The sequence below is a fragment of the Eriocheir sinensis genome, chromosome 48 (assembly GCF_024679095.1).
Source record: "Eriocheir sinensis breed Jianghai 21 chromosome 48, ASM2467909v1, whole genome shotgun sequence".
Lineage (NCBI taxonomy): Eukaryota > Metazoa > Arthropoda > Malacostraca > Decapoda > Varunidae > Eriocheir > Eriocheir sinensis.
Window position 1 is genome coordinate 1558146 of NC_066556.1, and position 19218 is coordinate 1577363.

The window sequence follows — 19218 nt, forward strand, 5'->3', positions numbered from 1 at the left end:
ATTAAAGAATATAGACCTTTAAGTTAATCTTCTCTGTGGCTTTGGAAAATAGTCGTAATGGAAACCCGATACGTTTAAAACTTGGACCTATAAGAATTCTCAGGAGTACCGTTAAAACACCATTGCCAGATTATCGTACTCAGTCCACTCAGAGCCTCGTATTTACCGGTTTCTGAGCCATAGTTATTGCCAAAAAACACCAACAATTAACCATTTTAACGATAACTATATATGAAGGCAGTTATTGGGGTCGAGGAGGCAGTTTTGGGGTCGGAAATCGGCAAACAGAGGAGGCTGAGTACGATAATTTGGCAGGAGTACCGTTCAAAGTATGCAGCACCGAGTTCCGTCCGGGCCAAGGTGAACGAGCGGGTACGGAGCTGATGCCGTAAGCCTTATCAATTCAGTTCCTCAATAATTGGAACACGCGAGACGGCGGGGCTCAACGTGCGCCAGACTTATTCAATCTGACCTTTGGCGGGATCAATGACGGGGACGAAAAAAGAAGAGAAGAATGAAAAAGAGAAAACGAAGCCCAACGTAAAATATTGGATACGGAGAGAACCGAATCATGCCAACTTTTAAATCAATCTTCTCATAAAAGCATTAAGGAGATCAAACCCGTATACGCATTAAAAAGGAATAGAGAGAATGAATGGATGAATGATATGTGAAGTGATACAATTAGTGTGTTTAAGCGCGTATAGAAAGAAGATTACATTCATTATTCACCTTAACAAGAAGAGGAAAAATATATAAACTTGTATGGACATAAAAAATAGAATGAATAAGGATGAATAATAGGCGAAGTGGTGAAATATGTGTTTAAGTATGTGGAAAATGAGGATTACGTTCATCACACTCACAAAAATCGAGAAAAAAATATAAAGACGAAACAAAAGAGCATCATTGTGGGCGAAAAAAGGAAAACGGGAAGAGAAGTGCCGCCCGTTCCCCTGATTGGCTGTCATCCCAAAGGCGCCGCGGGTCACCCAATCAGCTCCCACATCGACTAATTCGTGACACTGATTGGATGACAGCCCGAGCACCGTTGCCAGGTTACCGTACTCAGAACATAGTATTTACCGGTTTTTGACGACTAAGTATTACCAAGAAACATGAGGAATTAACTATTTTAACGATAAATATAAATGAATCTAGTTATTGGGGAGAGTTTTGGGGTCGGAAGTTGGTAAATATAAAAGGCTGAGTACGACAATCTGGCAACGTTGAACCCGAGACATCCCTTCCCCGACCTCTCGATTTTTTTCCTCCTTGCCACATCGTTTCGGAAATTGGCAGAACGTAATGAAAAGGAGAAACTGTGCGAATATATATAAAAAGAAGTTACCGTATTCTTTTATTGCATTTTTTTGTTATTGTTTGGGGTTCAGTGACCTCTATTGTGTGTTAGATGTTTTTATTATTTTTTTATTATTAATGAGTGGAATTTTAACCTCCGTATTATCTTTATCTACCTCGTTGTCGCTGAATCACAGGAAAGAAAAATAGTAAAACACACACACACACACACACACACACACACACACACACACACACACACACACACACACACACACACACACACACACAAAACACACACATTCACTTTACTTCCCTCTCCCCCCAAAAAATAGCCCCTCCCAAAACAACAACAACAGCCCCCCCCCCCAAAAAAAAAAAAAAAAAAAAAATACAGCCCCCAAAACAACAACAACAACAACAGCCCACCCCCCAAATCCTTCAACTCCTCTCACCTGCGCACTTGAACTCATGATCGTAAACCTCCGTCACCACCCTGTCCTTGAGGCGGTAGGGCGAGGAGCAGCGGACGTAATGGGTGAGATAGGGCGCCGCCGCGAGGGTCCGCCCCAGCCAGGACAAGTGACAGTCGCAGATCAGCTTGTTCCCCGAGATTCTGAGCGCGCGAAGCCTTGGTGTTGGCTGGAAGGTGCCGCGCCATATCGTCGTGATGTTGTTGTTCTTGAGAGTCCTGTTGGGGAGAGAGTAGAGGAGAGAAGTGATGAGGAATGGTGACTTGAAGGTTACGAGTTTAGAGAATATATTTAATGAGTTAGGGGAAGAGTGTATGGGAAGAGTAAGGGGAGAGTCTGGGTTACAGAAGAGAGTATAAGGGAGAGTTACAGAAGAGAGTTGAGGGGAGAAAGGGAAGATTCGGGTTACATAAGATAGAAATAATGAAGAACAGTGAGTTAGAGACTACGAACAGAATATATAATGAGTAGAGGGATAGGAAAAAAGTGGAAGATTACATTAATGTCCTGTTAGGTTTACAGAAGAATAGAGAAATGGCGAGGAATAGTGAATTAAGGGTTTAAAACATAGAGAATATAACTAACAGGGGGAGAGAGGGGATAGGTAGCATATGGTGGAACAATTCATTAATGTTCTTATCGGGTTACAGAAGAAGAAAGAAAGAATGAGACACGGTGAGCTAAGGGGTTACGAACTTAAAGAGAGCATATATATAATGAGTGAAGGGAATGGTCTATAGTAGCGAAGCGTGGATTAGGAAAGAAAAGATTACGAAATTAACCATGACGGAAAAAAAGAGAAAAGAGGAGAGGAATGAGTTACTGGCGAGGAAAGGAGAAAGGGGGAGAGAGGGAGAGATCGAGAAGATAAAATAAATTGTATAAATGAGAAATGGGGCGATGGAGAGAGAGAGAGAGAGAGAGAGAGAGAGAGAGAGAGAGAGTAAAAACAAAAGACTAACGAGGAAGTCGAGTGTTCACATAATTGGTTCCTGGTGGGCTCAGAGGGGGGTGAAGGGATGTCGCAGCTTAGAAAAGAAAAGTTAAAAGGTATAAAAAGAAAAGTCTCATAGCTGTGGTAGAGTCTAACTTGCTGGTCATTATGCATAGCTCGTCTTCCATCCCTTAGCTGGAGGTCAAGGGAAGGGAGGAAGAAGCGATAGTACGATAATGTAAGAAAAGATACTGTAAGAAGCGATAGTACGATAATGTAAGAAAAAAATATTACCTTTGAGAGAGAGAGAGAGAGAGAAACTTACAAAATCTCCAACAGCTCAAGTCCTCTGAAAGCTTGTTCGTCGATGCAGTTAATCTGGTTGTCGTCAAGCTGCCTGCAAAAGGAAAAAAAATAGAGGCGTAAATATATAAATACTTCAACTACTACTACTACTACTACTATTACTACTACTACTACTACTACTACTATCGTCATTATTATTCTGACAAGAGAGCAGGACCCCCAAATAAGGCTAATTACCAAGGGAAAATCCAGGTGCATCTTGTAAATAATAATGTACGTGTACCTGTCTGAAGGGAAATATATGTACACACGATAACAGATAACTCAGTCTGTTTGTTCGATGACTTTTATGTTACCTCTTGCCTGGCAGGGACTGTAAGTTAATTAAAGGCCCATAATTTTCGTTTCGACCTAACAACAACACAAAAATAACAGTAATGATGATGAAATATGTAAGCAGACAGACACACACACACACACACACACACACACACACAAAGCAAGATAATCCCACCCCCTCTGTGTGAAGTCCAATTCGATTCTATTCAAAAGTACATCGGCAGTCAAACCTTCGCGCCCCTCGCCAATGGCCTGTCCGGGAGGGGTCGGGTCGGGCCAGCTGGCAGCAACGGAACAATGGCGCACAATTAGGAAGAGACGGACTGCAGGTTTAGAAAGCTGGTCCTGCTACTGTGGCCGCCAAGGTTACGTGCGTGGAAGATATAACGGAGGAGGGAAGGAAGGAAGGAAGGAGGAGGAAAAGATGGATGGAAGACAGGGAGAGAAGGAAACATGGATGGAAGGGAGGAAGGAATGACTGAAGAAAATATGAATGTACAGGAGAGGAAAGAAGATGACAAGGAAAAGAAGGGATTGAGAATGAGGAAGGTAGGAAAGTAAGGAGAGAAGGAAAGATGGATGGAAGAGAGGAAGGAATGACTGAAGAAAATATGAGTGAGCAGGAGATGAAAGATGATAACAAGGAAAATAAAGGATTGAGAAGAAGGAAAGCAGGAAAGTAAGGAGGGAAGGAAAGATGGATGGATTGAATGAAGGAAGGAGGGGAGCTAGGAGAAAGCGATGGGAAGATATACAAGTGTGCAGGAAAGGAATAACAAGAAGAGAGAGATGAAGTGATTGAAATGAAGGAAGGCAGGAATTAAAGAAAGAGAGAGGTGGATAGGTGGATGGAAGACAGGTAAGAATGACGGAAGGAGATAATGAGGGTAGAAGAGGGAAGAAGAATGAATAGAAAAGAAGAAAGGAAGAACTGAATAAAGGAGGAATATAAAAAAGAAAAAAAATACAAAAAAACACACAAAAAAAGAGTTAAAAGCACAACAAAGGAAGAACAGAAAAAACGTTTAGAAAAAAAGATAAGACATGGAGATTTCTAGTTAACAGATTTATAAGGAAAGAAATATGACGAGGTAGCAAAACGTTATTACAAGACTGGGAGATACCGTACAGCTGGTGGAAGGAACAAGCGGTGGAGGTAGTGGATAGGGGACTAGTGGAGGTGGAGGTGGTGGATATGGGAGAGAGTTGATGGATGAATTGGTGGAGAGGAGGCGAAGGGATGCTGCGTGGACTAGTGGAAGAGAAATTGCCTATTAATAAAAGCTTTTGCGGGCAGAATATCCAGAAAACGCCGAAGAGAGAGAGAGAGAGAGAGAGAGAGAGAGAGAGAGAGAGAGAGAGAGAATCGCCGCTCGCCAAGAGAAATATTACGCTCATCTCTTGCGATGGAAACTATCAAGTGTTTTTGTGGCCATCGTCAGCGTCTCGACCGCATCTTCCAGGACAAGAAACACGATGTATAAAGCGAAGGGAATCGGAGAGGGGACAGGAGGAAGGGAAAGGAACGAGGGAAGGAGAGAAGATTACGATGAAAAAGTGATATTTACAACCACCGCCACCACCATCCCACCGCGAGTGCGCTCTCTCTCTCTCTCTCTCTCTCTCTCTCTCTCTCTCTCTCTCTCTCTCTCTCTCTCTTCCTTCTTTCTTTCCCTCTTTTTTATCGCTTTCTCATTATTTTTGTTCCTTTTCGCCTCTCTCTCTCTCTCTCTCTCTCTCTCTCTCTCTCTCTCTCTCTCTCTCTCTCTCTCTCTCTCTCTCTCTCTCTCTCTCTCTCTCGCTCTCTCTCTCTCTCTCTCTCTCTCTCTCTCTCTCTCTCTCTCTCTCTCTCTCTCTCTCTCTCTCTCTCTCTCTCCCCCAGAGAGAGAGAGAGAGAGCGGCCGCCAAAGGTATATGTATGTAACATTAGCGTCCACTGAGTCAGCCGAGGACGTGGCGCCAGTCTGCTGCCGCTCCTCAAGGGATCAATACTCGTCATGGCCGTCATCAAAGCATCGTTGCCATGATCATGATAATCAGCGTTACCAGTCTCCTAAAACCTATGCCCGCAGATAAGGAGGAAGAAGGCAGGAAAGAGAAGGCGGTAAGTCGATAGATACCTCATAATAACTAATATATGCAGACTATCAGACGGTTTAAGTAGCTATATACTGTTGATAAGCGTCACTCATTTCCTAAAACCTATGCCCACTGATAAGGAGGAAGAAGGTAGGACAGAGAAGGCGGTAAGTCGATAGATACCTCATAATAACTAATATATGCAGACTATCAGACGGTTTATGTAGCTATATACTGTTGATAAGCGTCACTCATTTCCTAAAACCCATGTCCACTGATAAGGAGGAAGAAGGCAGGACAGAGAAGGCGGTAAGTCGATAGATACCTCATAATAACTAATATATGCAGACTATCAGACGGTTTATGTAGCTATATACTGTTGATAAGCGTCACTCATTTCCTAAAACCTATGCCCGCAGATTAGGAAGAAGAAGGATGGAAGGAGAAAGAGGTAGAGTCGATATATACCTCATAATAACTAATATAAGACTATCAGACGGTTTAAGTAGCTATATACTGTTGATAAGCGTCCATGTCCACTGATAAGGAGGAAGAAGGCAGGGAGAACTAATAGACTATCAGACGGTTTATGTAGCTATATACTGTTGATAAGCGTCACTCATTTCCTAAAACCCATGTTCACTGATAAGAAGGAAGAAGGTAGGACAGAGAAGGAGGTATAGTCGATAGATGATGCCCCACATTAACTTATATCAAACGGTATAAGTTACTAAATGATGTTGATAAGCGCCACTCATTTCCTAAAACCTATGCCCGTACAATAGGAAGAAGAGGGTGAGGAGAAGGTGGGATAAAAGATAGATACTACAAATGGACGATAATGACTAATACAAGACGATTTAAGTAAATGTAAAGAATGATACTAATTGCCAGAGTTCTGAAAATTTGTGACTTTGGTTGAGAATGAAGGAATAATGAACCAGAATGAGGTACGATAGTTGCTTCATGTTTTGACTATTAACAAACACCTGGGGACTTAGGTAACTCGCAGGTAACCTTTATAGCTGAGACAAGACCGTCGTTGCCATGATAGCGGGAAAAAAAAAATCACTCAGATCTTACAATTTTTCACCGCTACTGAAAATTAAGGAGGGGAAGATAATGCAAGAAAGAAAATCGTTATTACATGCTCATAAGTAATAAAAAACAGACGAACTTACAGATAATACAGGCCCGTCGTTGTCAATATAATGATAAAACTCGTCACTCGGCTCTTACCGCTGCAGTGAAGGAAGATGGGAAGAAAAATATGTGAGATGAAAGTTGCCACATACGAACAAGAGTAACAAACACCTGTGGAATGATTTAACTTACAGGTAACGAAGCTGCGACAGGCCCTTGAAGGTGTTCTTGTCGATGATCTTGAGCAGGTTGTGGTTCGCCTCGCTGCAGGAGGAAAAAGAAAAAAAAGAAACGTTAGAAATATGTCCACGGGAAGTATGCATATAATGATATTTTTAATGACCAAGGAAAGAAAACATTTTGCAAGGATATGATGCATGCAGTGAACGCTTAAATATTGCGTTTCGTTTCCCGCCCCGCGCCGCAATACACGAGATCCGAGCCAGGCCCAGAACAACAGACCGACGGACAGGAGACTAATGATGCCGAGCGAGGCGCAGGGAAAACTTGTGCTACGCCGCCCGTGGCCGAGAGAACGGTCACGAAGCATGGCGGGGCACGGGGAAAGTAATATATACCGTGTGTGCCCCAGAGAAATTTCATTGAAGAGGTAAGTATGTGTAATTAAATTGGTTTGTTAGGAGTTAAAAAGCAGCTGTGCCTTCGGTAGGAGCAACACATTGAAAGAACAATTCCGTCATGTAGAACAAAATTTCTTACACGAATATGTGCTAAAATGATCTATCTATCTATCTATCTATCTCTATCTATCTATCTATCTATATAAACAAAACAATAAGTATAATAAATATATAAATATATTCATCACATGCAATCTTATCATTGTAGTGTTGCATTCTGCAGGAGAAAAAAATGGTTGCATTTCCTCTCGCCTTTACGATATTCAATTGTCCAAATGTTCCGCAATGTGTGTCTGTAGCCGTGTTTCTGCAGTTTATGTCCTGCGGTAAGTCATACAACGCCTTTAGATATGCTTATATATCTTTTTATTCCCCGCTTGCGGTGAAGTTCATGCAGGTGGTCGGTGCTTGAGAGGCAAAAACCTGTTCCATTTTTTTCTCCCTGACAAGAGGCGCGTCTCGAGTGTTTCTTGCGGTGATGTGTTTTTCCATCTTCAGTTCTTTTATCGCGCCGCGGCTCACAAACACCTGGACGCCCCGGCAACAGGTAACGAGGACTGCCGGGCCATGGAAGGAAAGGCGCTCAGCATCTTACTATTGAACAGCTCGACGATGCTCTTTGACTTTTCTTATTTTTTTGTATCTGAATAACTCTGGATGGGACACATTGCCAAAAGTACAGTGAACCTATTATTGTACAGGTCGACGATGTTCTTTGACTTTCCTTAATTTTTTGTATCTGAATAACTCTGGATGGGACACATTGCCAAAAGTACAGTGAACCTATTATTGTACAGCTCGACGATGTTCTTTGACTTTTCTTATTTTTTTGTATCTGAATAACTCTGGATGGGACGCATTGCCAAAAGTACATTGAAAACAACTATTCGATGCGATGCTCACTCCCACCACTCAATCATTGCAGTTTCTTATAATATTCTAGTGACTGTCTTTAACCCGGTAGTAGCGACGGGTCAAATTTGTGGGTTTACCGTGTACCAGCGACGGGCCACATTTTTGCCACGATATAACCCCCCAAAAATAGATGATGCATAAACTGATCCCAAATGTGTTGATATACATTATGAAATGGTTTGCGTGAATGATGATTTTTTTCTCATTTTTCTCGCTTAGAGGGGCCTTTAAGAAACATGATCCCCGCAGCTACTGGGTTAAAAATACTCTCATCTCGTCAGTAAAATACACAACCAAGATATTCAGCTCAGAAATGGCGTCATAATTCGCTGCGCCAACCTTTGAGGAATAAAAAAAAAAGAAACATTAGCTTTTTTCTTCGATGTTTACCCGTAAGAAAAAAAAAAGTTCCCAGACTATTGCGTTTATGGTCTCATTTCGTGGATGATTAAGGAAAAATATAGTCTAGAGAGTTTCGGTATTTACATAGTTGAAAAAAAAAGAGATGAGTTTTATGCAGTACGAAGCAAAAAGGAAAAACAAAACGATGAAAAAAGAAAAAAAGGAAAATAAAAAAGAAAGAAAATAAAAAGAAAAGTTACAGAAAAATTGAGGGTTTGAAAATAAGCTCTTTAAAACTGCGGTGAAAATTAAGGACAAAAAATAAAAGGTAGAAATTAGAGAGGAGAAATAGAAAAAAAAAAGAGAAAACCTTAATAGAGGGTATGGATGAGAGAGAGAGAGAGAGAGAGAGAGAGAGAGAGAGAGAGAGAGAATAAAATTAAGGAATGGGAAAATAAAGAAAACGTGAGATTAATATTAGAGAAAACGGAATTAAAGACAGACAAAAAAGCAAGGAACAAAGAAAATGGGAAGGTCAAGGTATAGAAGAATGGAGCTAGGGTGGATCGGAGAGACAGAGAGGGAGAGACGGGGAGAGAGGGAGAGGGAGAGGGAGGATAAAGAAAAGGGAGAGAAAGTATGAAATAGCTTTTGATACGGGTTCCGGGAAGGCCTTCATCAATCGGTAATTACGTCACGCAGCGAAGGAATAAAGAAAGATAGAGGAGGAAGGGAGAGAGGAAGGTATAGGGAAGGGATGAAGGGAGAGCCGATTAAAAATATAGACGGAGGAAAGAATGAGAGGTCAAGGAGGGAGGAGAGGAAGGTAGGGAAGGGGTGAAGGAAGGGTCCGTTAAAAAGTATAGAGGGATTAAAGAAAGATGGAGGAAGAAGGGAAGAGAAGAAGATAGGGGAAGAGTGAAGGCAAGACTCGGGTATTAGTATAGGAGAAATTATAAAAAAATGAAGGAAGGAGGGAAAAGAAAAAGAAAATGGAAGGGGTAAAAGGAACATCCGTAAGAAAGTATAGATGGAGTAAAGAAAGATGGAGAATAGAGGGGAGGGAGGAGGAAGGCATGGAAGAAATGAGAATCGAGCAAGATAAAAAAATAAGACGAGGAAAGAATGAGAAAGGAGAAAAGAAGAGATACAGAAAAAGGGACGGAAAAGATGAAGGGAGAGTCTAGTATTAGTTTGGAGGGAATAAAGAAAGGGGGAGGAAGGAGGGAAAAGAGGAAGGCATGGAAGGACTGAAGGAGAGACCGCTAAAGAAAGTATAAAAGGAATTAAAAAGATGAGGGAAGGAGGGAAGGGAGGAAAATATGAAAGAAAAGAAGGAACGGACGAGCAAAATAATAATAAGGGAATAAGGGAAAGAAGAGAAGATGATAAAAAATACAGGAATGGTCAAGTAAAAAGAATAAAGGAATAAAAGAAAAGGAAAAGGAAAACAGGAAAGGAAAGGAAAGGAAGGGTTGCAGAAGATAAAAAGACGAGGAAATAATGAAAAAAATGAAAAAATGAAAATAACTGAATAGAGAAATAGTCGGTTCAAAGCATAACCATGAAAATAAATGAATGAGGGAAGAGAGAGAACATACGATAGATGGAACAAAAGGAAGCCCAAACAAAATAAAAAAAGAAAGATAAAAATTAAAGAAGAAATATATAGGAAGGGTCGGGATATGGATGAAAATAGCAGCAATCAAGGTAAGGGCAGAAGGGAAGGAAAGAAAATATAGAAAAAATGAGGAACAACAACAACAACAAAAAAGACAATGGGATAGGTAGATTAATTAAGGGAGGAAGGGAAGACCGAAAAGAAGAAGACGCAAAAAAGAGAAAAGAAAAAAAGGGAGAGGAGAAAAGTCGAAAAAAATAGAGATGAAAGGCAAGAAATAAAACAAAAGAAGACTTCGACTCCGGCACCTCAAAGGATGGAGTTCGATTTAAAGAAGAATGACTAAAAAATGTCTGTCTTTGTCGCCTCTTCCAGCTAATGACGTCAAGAAGAAGAAGAAGAAGAAGAAGAAGAAGAAGAAGAAGAAGAGGAACACGATGATGATGGACATGAAAAAGGAAGATGAAAATGAAAACGAAGAGGAAGAAAAAAAGAAAGAAGAAGAAGAGGAACACGATGATGATGGACATGAAAAAGGAAGATGAAAATGAAAACGAAGAGGAAGAAAAAAAGAAAGAAGAAGAGGAAGAAGAAAAAGAAATGATGAAGATGAAGATGAAAACGAGGAAATGTAAAAAAGAAGAAAAAAAAGAAGAGAGGAGGAGGAGGAGAAAAGAAAAATTAGACAAGAGACAAATAAAGAAGTTTCCCCTTGAGACGGAGAAGAAAGAAAGAGTCAGAGACAGAGACAGACCTAATCTTGGCACCGACCTCAGAAGTGGCCCCTTTCACCCCGGCCCTGAGAGGCACGTGGCACTGAAGAGGGCCAGAAAGGGAGTGCCACTTTTGTTATCTGTTTCCTGACGCCTACCTCGCGCCATACACTCCCTCCTCAACGCTCCCTCCACTCTCTTTCTCCTCTAACGCACCCCCAACCTTTCACTTCCTAACCCATTTCTTCTCTAACGCTCCCCAATCCTCTCTCTCCCTACCCTTTTTCTCCTCTAATGCCCACTGATCTCTCTTCCTAAGCCCTTTCTCCTCAACGCTCCCTCCTTTCTCTCTTTCTCCTCTAACACACCTCCAACCTCTCGCTTCCTAACCCATTTCTTCTCTAACGCTCCCCAATCCTCTCTCTCCCTATCCTTTTTCTCCTCTAATGTACCCTCCTCCCTCTTCCTAAGCTCTTTCCTTTCTGTCCTAATCAAGCTTTTCTTCCTCGACACACACTTTCCCACACTGCTCACTCAGAACTCTCCATAATTACGTCCAGGTTAGCAGGAAGTTGGTTTATGTGTCTGTTTTACATGTAGCAATGAGTGTTTTTGGTGAATTGTTTGCTTTCTTTAACCTTCCAACCACACACTCTCTTCATAAACACTCAAGCACAGATTCAACAATAAAAGAACAGCAAAGATTACGTCCAGGCTCGCAAGAAGTTGCTTTATGTGTCTGTTTTGCATGTATGAATGAGTGGTTATAGTGAGTTGCTTGCTCTCTTTAACCTTCCAACCACACACTCTCTTCCTACACACCCAAGCACACACTCAGAACATTATAAAACAGCAAAGATTACGTCCAGTTTAGCAGGAAGCTGTTCAACGTATCAACTTTACATGAAGAACAAAATACGAATGAGTGGTTTGCTTTCTTCAACCTCACACCACACAGTATCTTCCTACACACTTAAGCACACTCTCAAAACAATAACAAAACCGCGAAGATTAGTCCGATTTGGCAGGAAGGTATTAACACAAAGAACAGATTATGAATGCGCAGTTTTAGTTAAGTATTCGCTCTCTTTAACCTTCCAACCACACGCTTTTTCCAACACACGCATCCATGTTAACAGTCTGGCAGGATGTTGCTCATTCTATATTAAGTGTTGACGCAGAATGTACATGAATGCAAAGTTTTAACACTCTATAACCAACACAGTGTCTTCCTACTCAAGAACACACGCTTTCATATCATTACGGAACCTCAAAATTTATAAACGGAATCGCAGGGAAGCTGAACAATCCGTTAAGTTAAGTCCAAGAGCAGAAATAAATAAGAATGAGCCGTTTCCGTGAGTGTGGTTCTCGCTCTTGTTAACCTCCCCTTAACCGCACGATTCCCTCACGCTCAGACTCGACTCGCTACAAAACCTCAGGGACCACATACAGAGTCGCGGGAGGCCGAATACCTTGAAGTTTACACGAAGCGAAGAATACGAATAAACCGTTTTAGTGAGGCTGTGGTTTCCGAGGCGCCACTTGAAGGCCTTATCTTATCCGAGGCCTGGTTCCCCTGCGCTCCTTCCCCCTTCCCCCGGACCACAGGCACGCGACGGGGAAAGGGAGAGGAAGAAAGGAAGATGTGGGTGAGAGGAATGAAGGGGGGGGAGAGGAAGAGAGAAATGGAGGGAGTGAGAGAAATGAATGAAGGGAGAGAGAGGGAAGAGAGGAAAGGAGAGCAGTGAAGGGGGAGAGAGAGGAAGAGAGGAAAGTACGAGGAGAGAGAAAGAAAAGGCGTGGAGGAATAGAGGAATGAGGGGAGACAGAGAGAAAGAAAACAAGACATGGAAGAGGAGAGGAAAAAAAAAGGCATTGAGGAGGAGAGAGGTAACGGGGGGAAGGGAGGAAGAAAAGAAAAAATACATGGAGGAAGAGAGGAATGAAGGGGAGAAAAAAAAGAAAAGGAAGACAAAAAGGAAGAAAAGAATGAAGGGGAGAGAGGAGAAGAAAACAAGGAGGAAGAGATGAGTGAAGAGGGAGCGAAAAAGAGAGGAATGAAGACAGGAAGAGGAGGAAAAGTGGAATGTTGGGGAAAAGAAGGAGAAGGAATGGAGGAAAATGGGAATGTAGGGGAAAAGGAGAAGGAAAAGAAGGAATGGAGGAAAAGAGGGAATGTAGGGGAAAAGGAGGAGGAAAAGAGGGAATGGGCAGTAGATTATGACACAGCCAGAGCACCGGGTATGGGAAGGGATCTGTGGCTGACTGGTTTTAAAGCGCTTCCCAACTACCGTGATCTCGAGGTCGATACCCAGATGAGAAACGCACTTGGCACCAAAGATAATTAACGAAAAAATACCCTCAGATTGGTAAAATGACTACTCTTTTGTAAATTGACTAAACTTTTGGCAAATTGACCTCTGTTTTGGGTTCTTTCTACTTTTATCTTTTATGGGAGCGGCGAGTAGCGAGCTTTTTTTTTTTTTGCACTTTTTGTTGCCCTCGAGTCGTTTTCTTTGATACAAAAAAATAAACTTGAGTGAGATTATCTTGTCATTATTATTTCTTTTTTGTTATTTTTTATGTGTGTGAAAAATGGTGACTAGAAATTGCGTGATGGTGAACTTAGTCTCCCACAATCATCAGCGGGAGTTCCCTTCACTCCTGCCTCACCATCCACCCCGTCACCCACCTCTCACCGCAGGCCTCTTGTAATCTCCCTCACCCTCCTACTCCACCTAAGAATTACAGACGAGTATGCGAGAGGGGAAAAAATGAAGAAAAAAAAGACGTGTTGTTTGGTATGTACGAAAAAAAAAGTTTCCTCTTCTTCTTGTTCTTGTTCTTCTAGTTATTATTTTTGTTCTTGTTTTTAATCTTGCACTTCTTGTTCTTGTCCTTGTTGTTTTTGTGATATGTTAGTCTGATTGTGATGTGTGTGTGTGTGTGTGTGTGTGTGTGTGTGTGTGTGTGTGTGTGTGTGTGTGTGTGTGTGTGTGCTCCCACCCTCGCCGCGCGCCCATGCACTTCCCAGCACGACTCCCAACATTCCTGGGGTGAGTAAGGTGGCTTCGAGTCAACGCCTGGCAGACAATAATTGTTAGTTTGGGTTTAGCTAAATATTTACACCTGGATACCCTCCCCTCAACCTGCCTAGCCCCCCCCCCTCCCCCTGCCTAAGACCCCCCCTCCCCCTGCCTAGTATCTTCCCTCCCCCTGCCTAGGGCCTCCCCTCACCCTGTCCACCCTGCCCTCATCTCGGCTATACCAACGCTATGCCCTCACTCGCCCGCCTGCCAACCTGCCTCTCCCTCACTGCTCGACCCTCAGACTCCAGAATTAAATAAATAATCGACACTATGACGTTATCAACAACCTCCTCCTCCTCGTCCATCCCCAGCCTCTTCGTCCCTCCATCATCTGTCTATCTGTCGTTGAGTAGATGATGGATATGATTCTAAAGGTTCAGTGAGTAAGGGAAAGTTTTGGAAAGTTTCGTTTAGTCGGCGCAACATCTGTGGTCATATGCCTTGAGTAAAAGAAGACCTGTTTGTTGCTAAAGGTTCATTGTTACTCTCTTATACCTTTTATTAACTTAACTTTCCATTCTTTTACCCTTATCTCTTTTTCTCCTTCTTGTTCCTCCCGCATCTGTCACTCCATTGTTGAGTAAAAGATGTATTTGATTCTAAAGGTTCAGAGTCTTATATACCCTTTAATTACTCCACTTTCAACCCTTTAACCCTTATCGTATCTCTTTTTCTCCTTCTTGTCCCTCCCACATACGTCACTTCATCGTTGGGTAAGAGAACGAATTGGTTTTAAGGTTCTCTCCTCGCCTCACTCCACCTGCCGTACCGTACTTTATCTCTCTCCCATCCCTGTCACTCCCCCGAACGTCACTCCGCCACCACGTATTTACCCCTAATGGTCAACCTTCCGTCTCATTTGCCAATCACTTCGCTATCTACCAACACCACTGCTACACACACACACATATACACACGCAGTTCCCCCTTACACACAACCCTCCCTTCCCTCCCACACACACACAACCAGACAATGTTTACAAGATCACCGACACACCTTCCTAATTGCCTAACCAAAGCTGTTGAGGCCCCGGCGATGGATAACTCCTCCTCGCCGTGTCCCGCATCCGTGCCCGCTTCTCCTCGACCAAAATCCGCCACTTACAACCCGGATAATCGTTTCTAATCGCTCTTAATCGCCCGTACACTGATGGGAGGATGGCAGGAACGGATTGACGGGGAGGAGAGCGCCGGGGGATGGAAGGAGGAGGAGGAGGAGGCAGCCATGGGGACGACTCGCTAGATGGATGACGAGATGGATGACTTGAAACATTGGACCTCAACTGGTGATCATTTGTTACGCCTGACATGTGTGTGCTACGAAGGCCCCGTCCCTGTCCCCTCGTCCCTCGCCCCATCCTTACGTCCCTTGTTACTTTGGGCTCCCTTCCTTCCTCGTTGCCTGCTGTACACGAAGACCCTGTACCGTCCCTGTTCGTCCGTACCTGGTTCATTCGCCTGTTCCTTGTTAATTTGTTCTCTGCTCCTTCCTTCCCTATTGTCTGTCTATGTACCGTCTTTTGTTTGGTATTTCCACTCTTTTTTTTTTTTTTTGCAGCAAAGGAGACAGCACAAGGGCACACACAAAAAAGGAAACAATAAAAATGAAAAGCCCGCTACTCGCTGTTCCTGTAAAGACTCCGAAGACGCGGTCGAAAGAGTAGTCAATTACGTGGTTTTGTTCATTTTAATTTATCTTTATTTATTTTTTTGTTATTTTCTCGTTTTCTTTGTTTTCTGTTTAAATTTCTGCTCTTTTTCTTGCATTTTGGTACTTGTGATTCGCTAATGTTTATCTTGTTATGTATTGGGGTTTAATGTTAATTCACATACATCTGTCTGTCTGCCTGCCTCTGTATCCTTCTGTCTGTCTGTCTGTCCGTCTATTAGGTCTTTCTGTTTGTCTGTCTGTCACTATATCCTCTCTCTTTCTCTCTCTCTCTCTCTCTCTCTCTCTCTCTCTCTCTCTCTCTCTCTCTCTCTCTCTCTCTCTCTCTCAGGACGGCAAGTTACAGGGAGGGGGTGAAAAATGGGCCCCTGATGGAGGGTTGGGTTCCCCGGTGTTAGCGTTGTGGGTGATAATGGTTCGCAGCCTATTTTATTCCCCCCCCCCCCCCGCCCCCCCTGTCACTCCCTTCCCCTTGTCTCTCCCTTTCCTCTGTCTCTCCCTTTTTCCTGTCTCTCCCTTCCCCATGTCTCTCCATTCCCCCTGTCACTCCATTCTCCCCGTCTCTTCCTTCCCCCTGTCCCTCTCTTCCCTCCTGTCACTCCTCTCCTCCTCCCGTCTCTCCCTTCTTCCCTTCCTCTCCCTGTCTCTCTCTTTCTTCCTGTCTCTCTCTTCCTCCTGTCTCTCCATTCTCCCTGTCTCTCCTTTCCCTCTGTTTCTCCCCTTTTCCTCTGTCTCTCCCTTCCTCCCCCTGTCTCTCCCTTCCTCCCGCCCCCCTTTCTCTCCCTTCCCTCCCCTATCTCTCCCTTCTCTCACCTGTCTCTCCCTTCCCCCCCCCCTGTCTCTCCCTTCCATCCCCTGTCTCTCCCTCCCTCATTACCTCTCATTCGTTCTCTTCCCTCCCGTGCCTCTAATTTTCGTTCTCATTCTCGCTCACACGTTTTTCTTTTTTATTCTCTTTTTTTTATATTCTCTGTTTATCTGTCGATCTATCTATCTGTCTGTCTGTCCGTCAATTTGTCTGCGTATATAATTATCTTTCTGTCTATCCATCTTTCTTTCTTTGTCTGTCTGTCTGTCTGTCTATCTATCAATCACTTTATCTTTGTATTTACCTGTCTATCTATCTATCTATCTATCTATCCATCTACCTGTGTGTGTTTTGTCCTTGATGTTGTTTAAATTGTTTGAAAGTGAAGTAAAAAAAAGTAATTTAATGATATAGTTTTATTGTTATCATTATTACTATTATTATTATTATTATTATTATTATTATTTTCATTATCATTATATCAAACTCACTTTCTTTTCTTTTCTTCTCTTTTCTCACGTTACAGAAACCGTCACCATTTTTCTCCCCACAACTATCATAATCTTCCCTCATCCTCATTACTCAACCTTCCCCACCCCAACTCCTCCTCTCCCGCCCTCTCCTATCCTTCCCACATCCTATCAGACGCCCTAACACACCCTCCCACGCACTCCTTCATCCTGCCCCGCCTCTCCCATATCCTGCTCCCACAAGCCTAGGTCCCGCCACGCCCCTCCGCTCCCTCTCCCTCTTAATTTATCCTCCACTTCTTCTTTATATCCTGAGTGTGTGGTAGAGGGAAGGAAGGAAATGGAGTAAGTCAATGAGAGAGAGGAGGGGAAGGGGAGGTAGAGCCAGTCACACCATGGAGGTAAGACGATTAACAGACAGACAGACAGATAGACAGACAGAAAGACAGACAGACAGACAGACAGACAGACATAGATAAACCTAAAAAGAAAAAAAAATCTTATTGAAAACGAATATAGACTAGAGGAGTGAAACAGGAACAGACGAAGAAAAGAGACACATGGAAGATAAATATGGCAAATGGAAGAACGAAATATAGAATAGAAGGGAATCAAAATGAGAAAGAGGAAGAAGGTAAAGAAGAGGAAGGTGAAGAATGAAGAAGAAGAAGAAAAGGGGAAAAGAGGAAGGAGACAGAGAAAGAACAGGAAAATAAAGGGAAAATAGGAAAATAAAGAAAAGAAGAGGAATACAAAAAGGAAAATAGGAAGAAAACAAAGGAAGAAAAACAACAAGACAAAAGGAGAAGAAAAACAAGAAAGGGAGAATATAAAGAAGACAAAAAGAAGAGAGAAAGAAAATGAAGAGAAAACAGAAAGAAGACAAACGGAGGATAGAAAGAAGAGAGAAAATAGGAAGATGAAGGAAGAAAATGAAGACAAATGAAAAAACGGCAATAAAACAAAGGGGAAAAAAGATGACAAAAGGAGCACACGAAGAAGACAAAGGGGGGAATGGGAAGAAGATAGAGAGAAAACTAGAGAACAATGGTTAGCTTGTCAGGTGAAGTTCTCGAGAGCAAAAGGTCGGTCGAGAATTTTCTTTTAATCTCTTGAGACTAAAGTGTTGTTTACGCTACGGGGAGTTGAGGAATGTTGGCCGAGGAGGAGCAGGAAGAGGAGGAGGAGGAGGAGGAGGAGGAGGAGGAAAGTTATGCGTCTGTAAGGAAGTGGAATGTTTATTGTTTGGGATTAGACTTTGAACAACAACAACAACAACAACAACAACCACCACCACCACCACCACCATCACTACTACTACTACTACTACTACTACTACTACTTCTCTAACTTAAAACGTCACCGGATATTAAACAGTTTGGTATCACTATTTTCCTCTTTAAACCATCTTGCAGTCGACTCTCTCTCTCTCTCTCTCTCTCTCTCTCTCTCTCTCTCTCTCTCTCTATCACTCACGCTCGAGGGATGGAATAGGAGGAGGAAGACGAAGAAGAAGTGGGAGAGAATTTTAACCTTCGCCCGACGAGAAATGATGATGGTTATAATTCAGGGTTAGGGCGTAAATTCGATCGAGGAAGATTAAGAGAGGAGATGCGTCAAGTTATGCCTAGTCTAAGGGCTTGGGAGGAGGAGGAGGAAGAGGAGAAGGACACGCCTGCAGACACACACATATACTCGGGGCAGAAGAACCTCAAGGCGTTGCTGAAGACTGGCGAAGGCGTGGGTCAAAAGGGCGACTTGTTTGTCTCCAGAAATAGTATTGGAACCTCGCGGGGTGTGTTCCTCGGGCCCGTGTTGGTGATGTACATTCTGGCAAGACTTTTGAGCGAGCGGGGAGGAAAAGTAATAAAAAAGGGTGACTTGAGACGAGTTTATATATATGCGATGTTGTAAGGTAAAAGGAAAAGGGTAAGTTTGATTCTTTTATATATTTTCTTTTTCTTATTCATTCTTTCTTTCTCTCTTTCTTTCTTTCTTCTTCCTCGTGTACTTCTTGGAATGAGTTTGATATAGGTTATAGGTAAAATGCGTGTTTATATGATGTTTTTTTAATATTTTTTTCTACTTAATATTCTGTGTGTGTGTGTGTGTGTGTGTGTGTGTGTGTGTGTGTGTGTGTGTGTGTGTGTGTGTGTGTGTGCGGTAATAAAAGTTTTCTGATCCTTATCAATGTATAAAACCCTTGACACCTGTGCGAGAGAGAGAGAGAGAGAGAGAGAGAGAGAGAGAGAGAGAGAGAGAGAGAGAGAGAGAGAGAGAGAACAGATCGAGAACAGAGAACAGATCGAGAACAGAAAACACGGAAAACGGAGACCAGAGAGAGAAAAAGAAACCGTAGCTCCCTTCTGCT

At 42.7% G+C, this 19218-nt stretch overlaps 1 protein-coding gene across 1 annotated transcript in view; it reads right to left on the reverse strand.

The window, feature by feature from the left end:
- LOC126981393 (protein slit-like) overlaps window positions 1-19218 on the reverse strand; it is a gene marked incomplete at its 5' end in the record, with an annotated part of 119182 nt that overhangs the window by 18541 nt on the left and 81423 nt on the right. The window contains 3 exons of the mRNA XM_050832411.1: window positions 1758-1993; window positions 3035-3106; window positions 6769-6840. Of these exons, the coding sequence (XP_050688368.1) occupies window positions 1758-1993; window positions 3035-3106; window positions 6769-6840 (380 nt within the window). The remainder of the gene's footprint in view (window positions 1-1757; window positions 1994-3034; window positions 3107-6768; window positions 6841-19218) is intronic.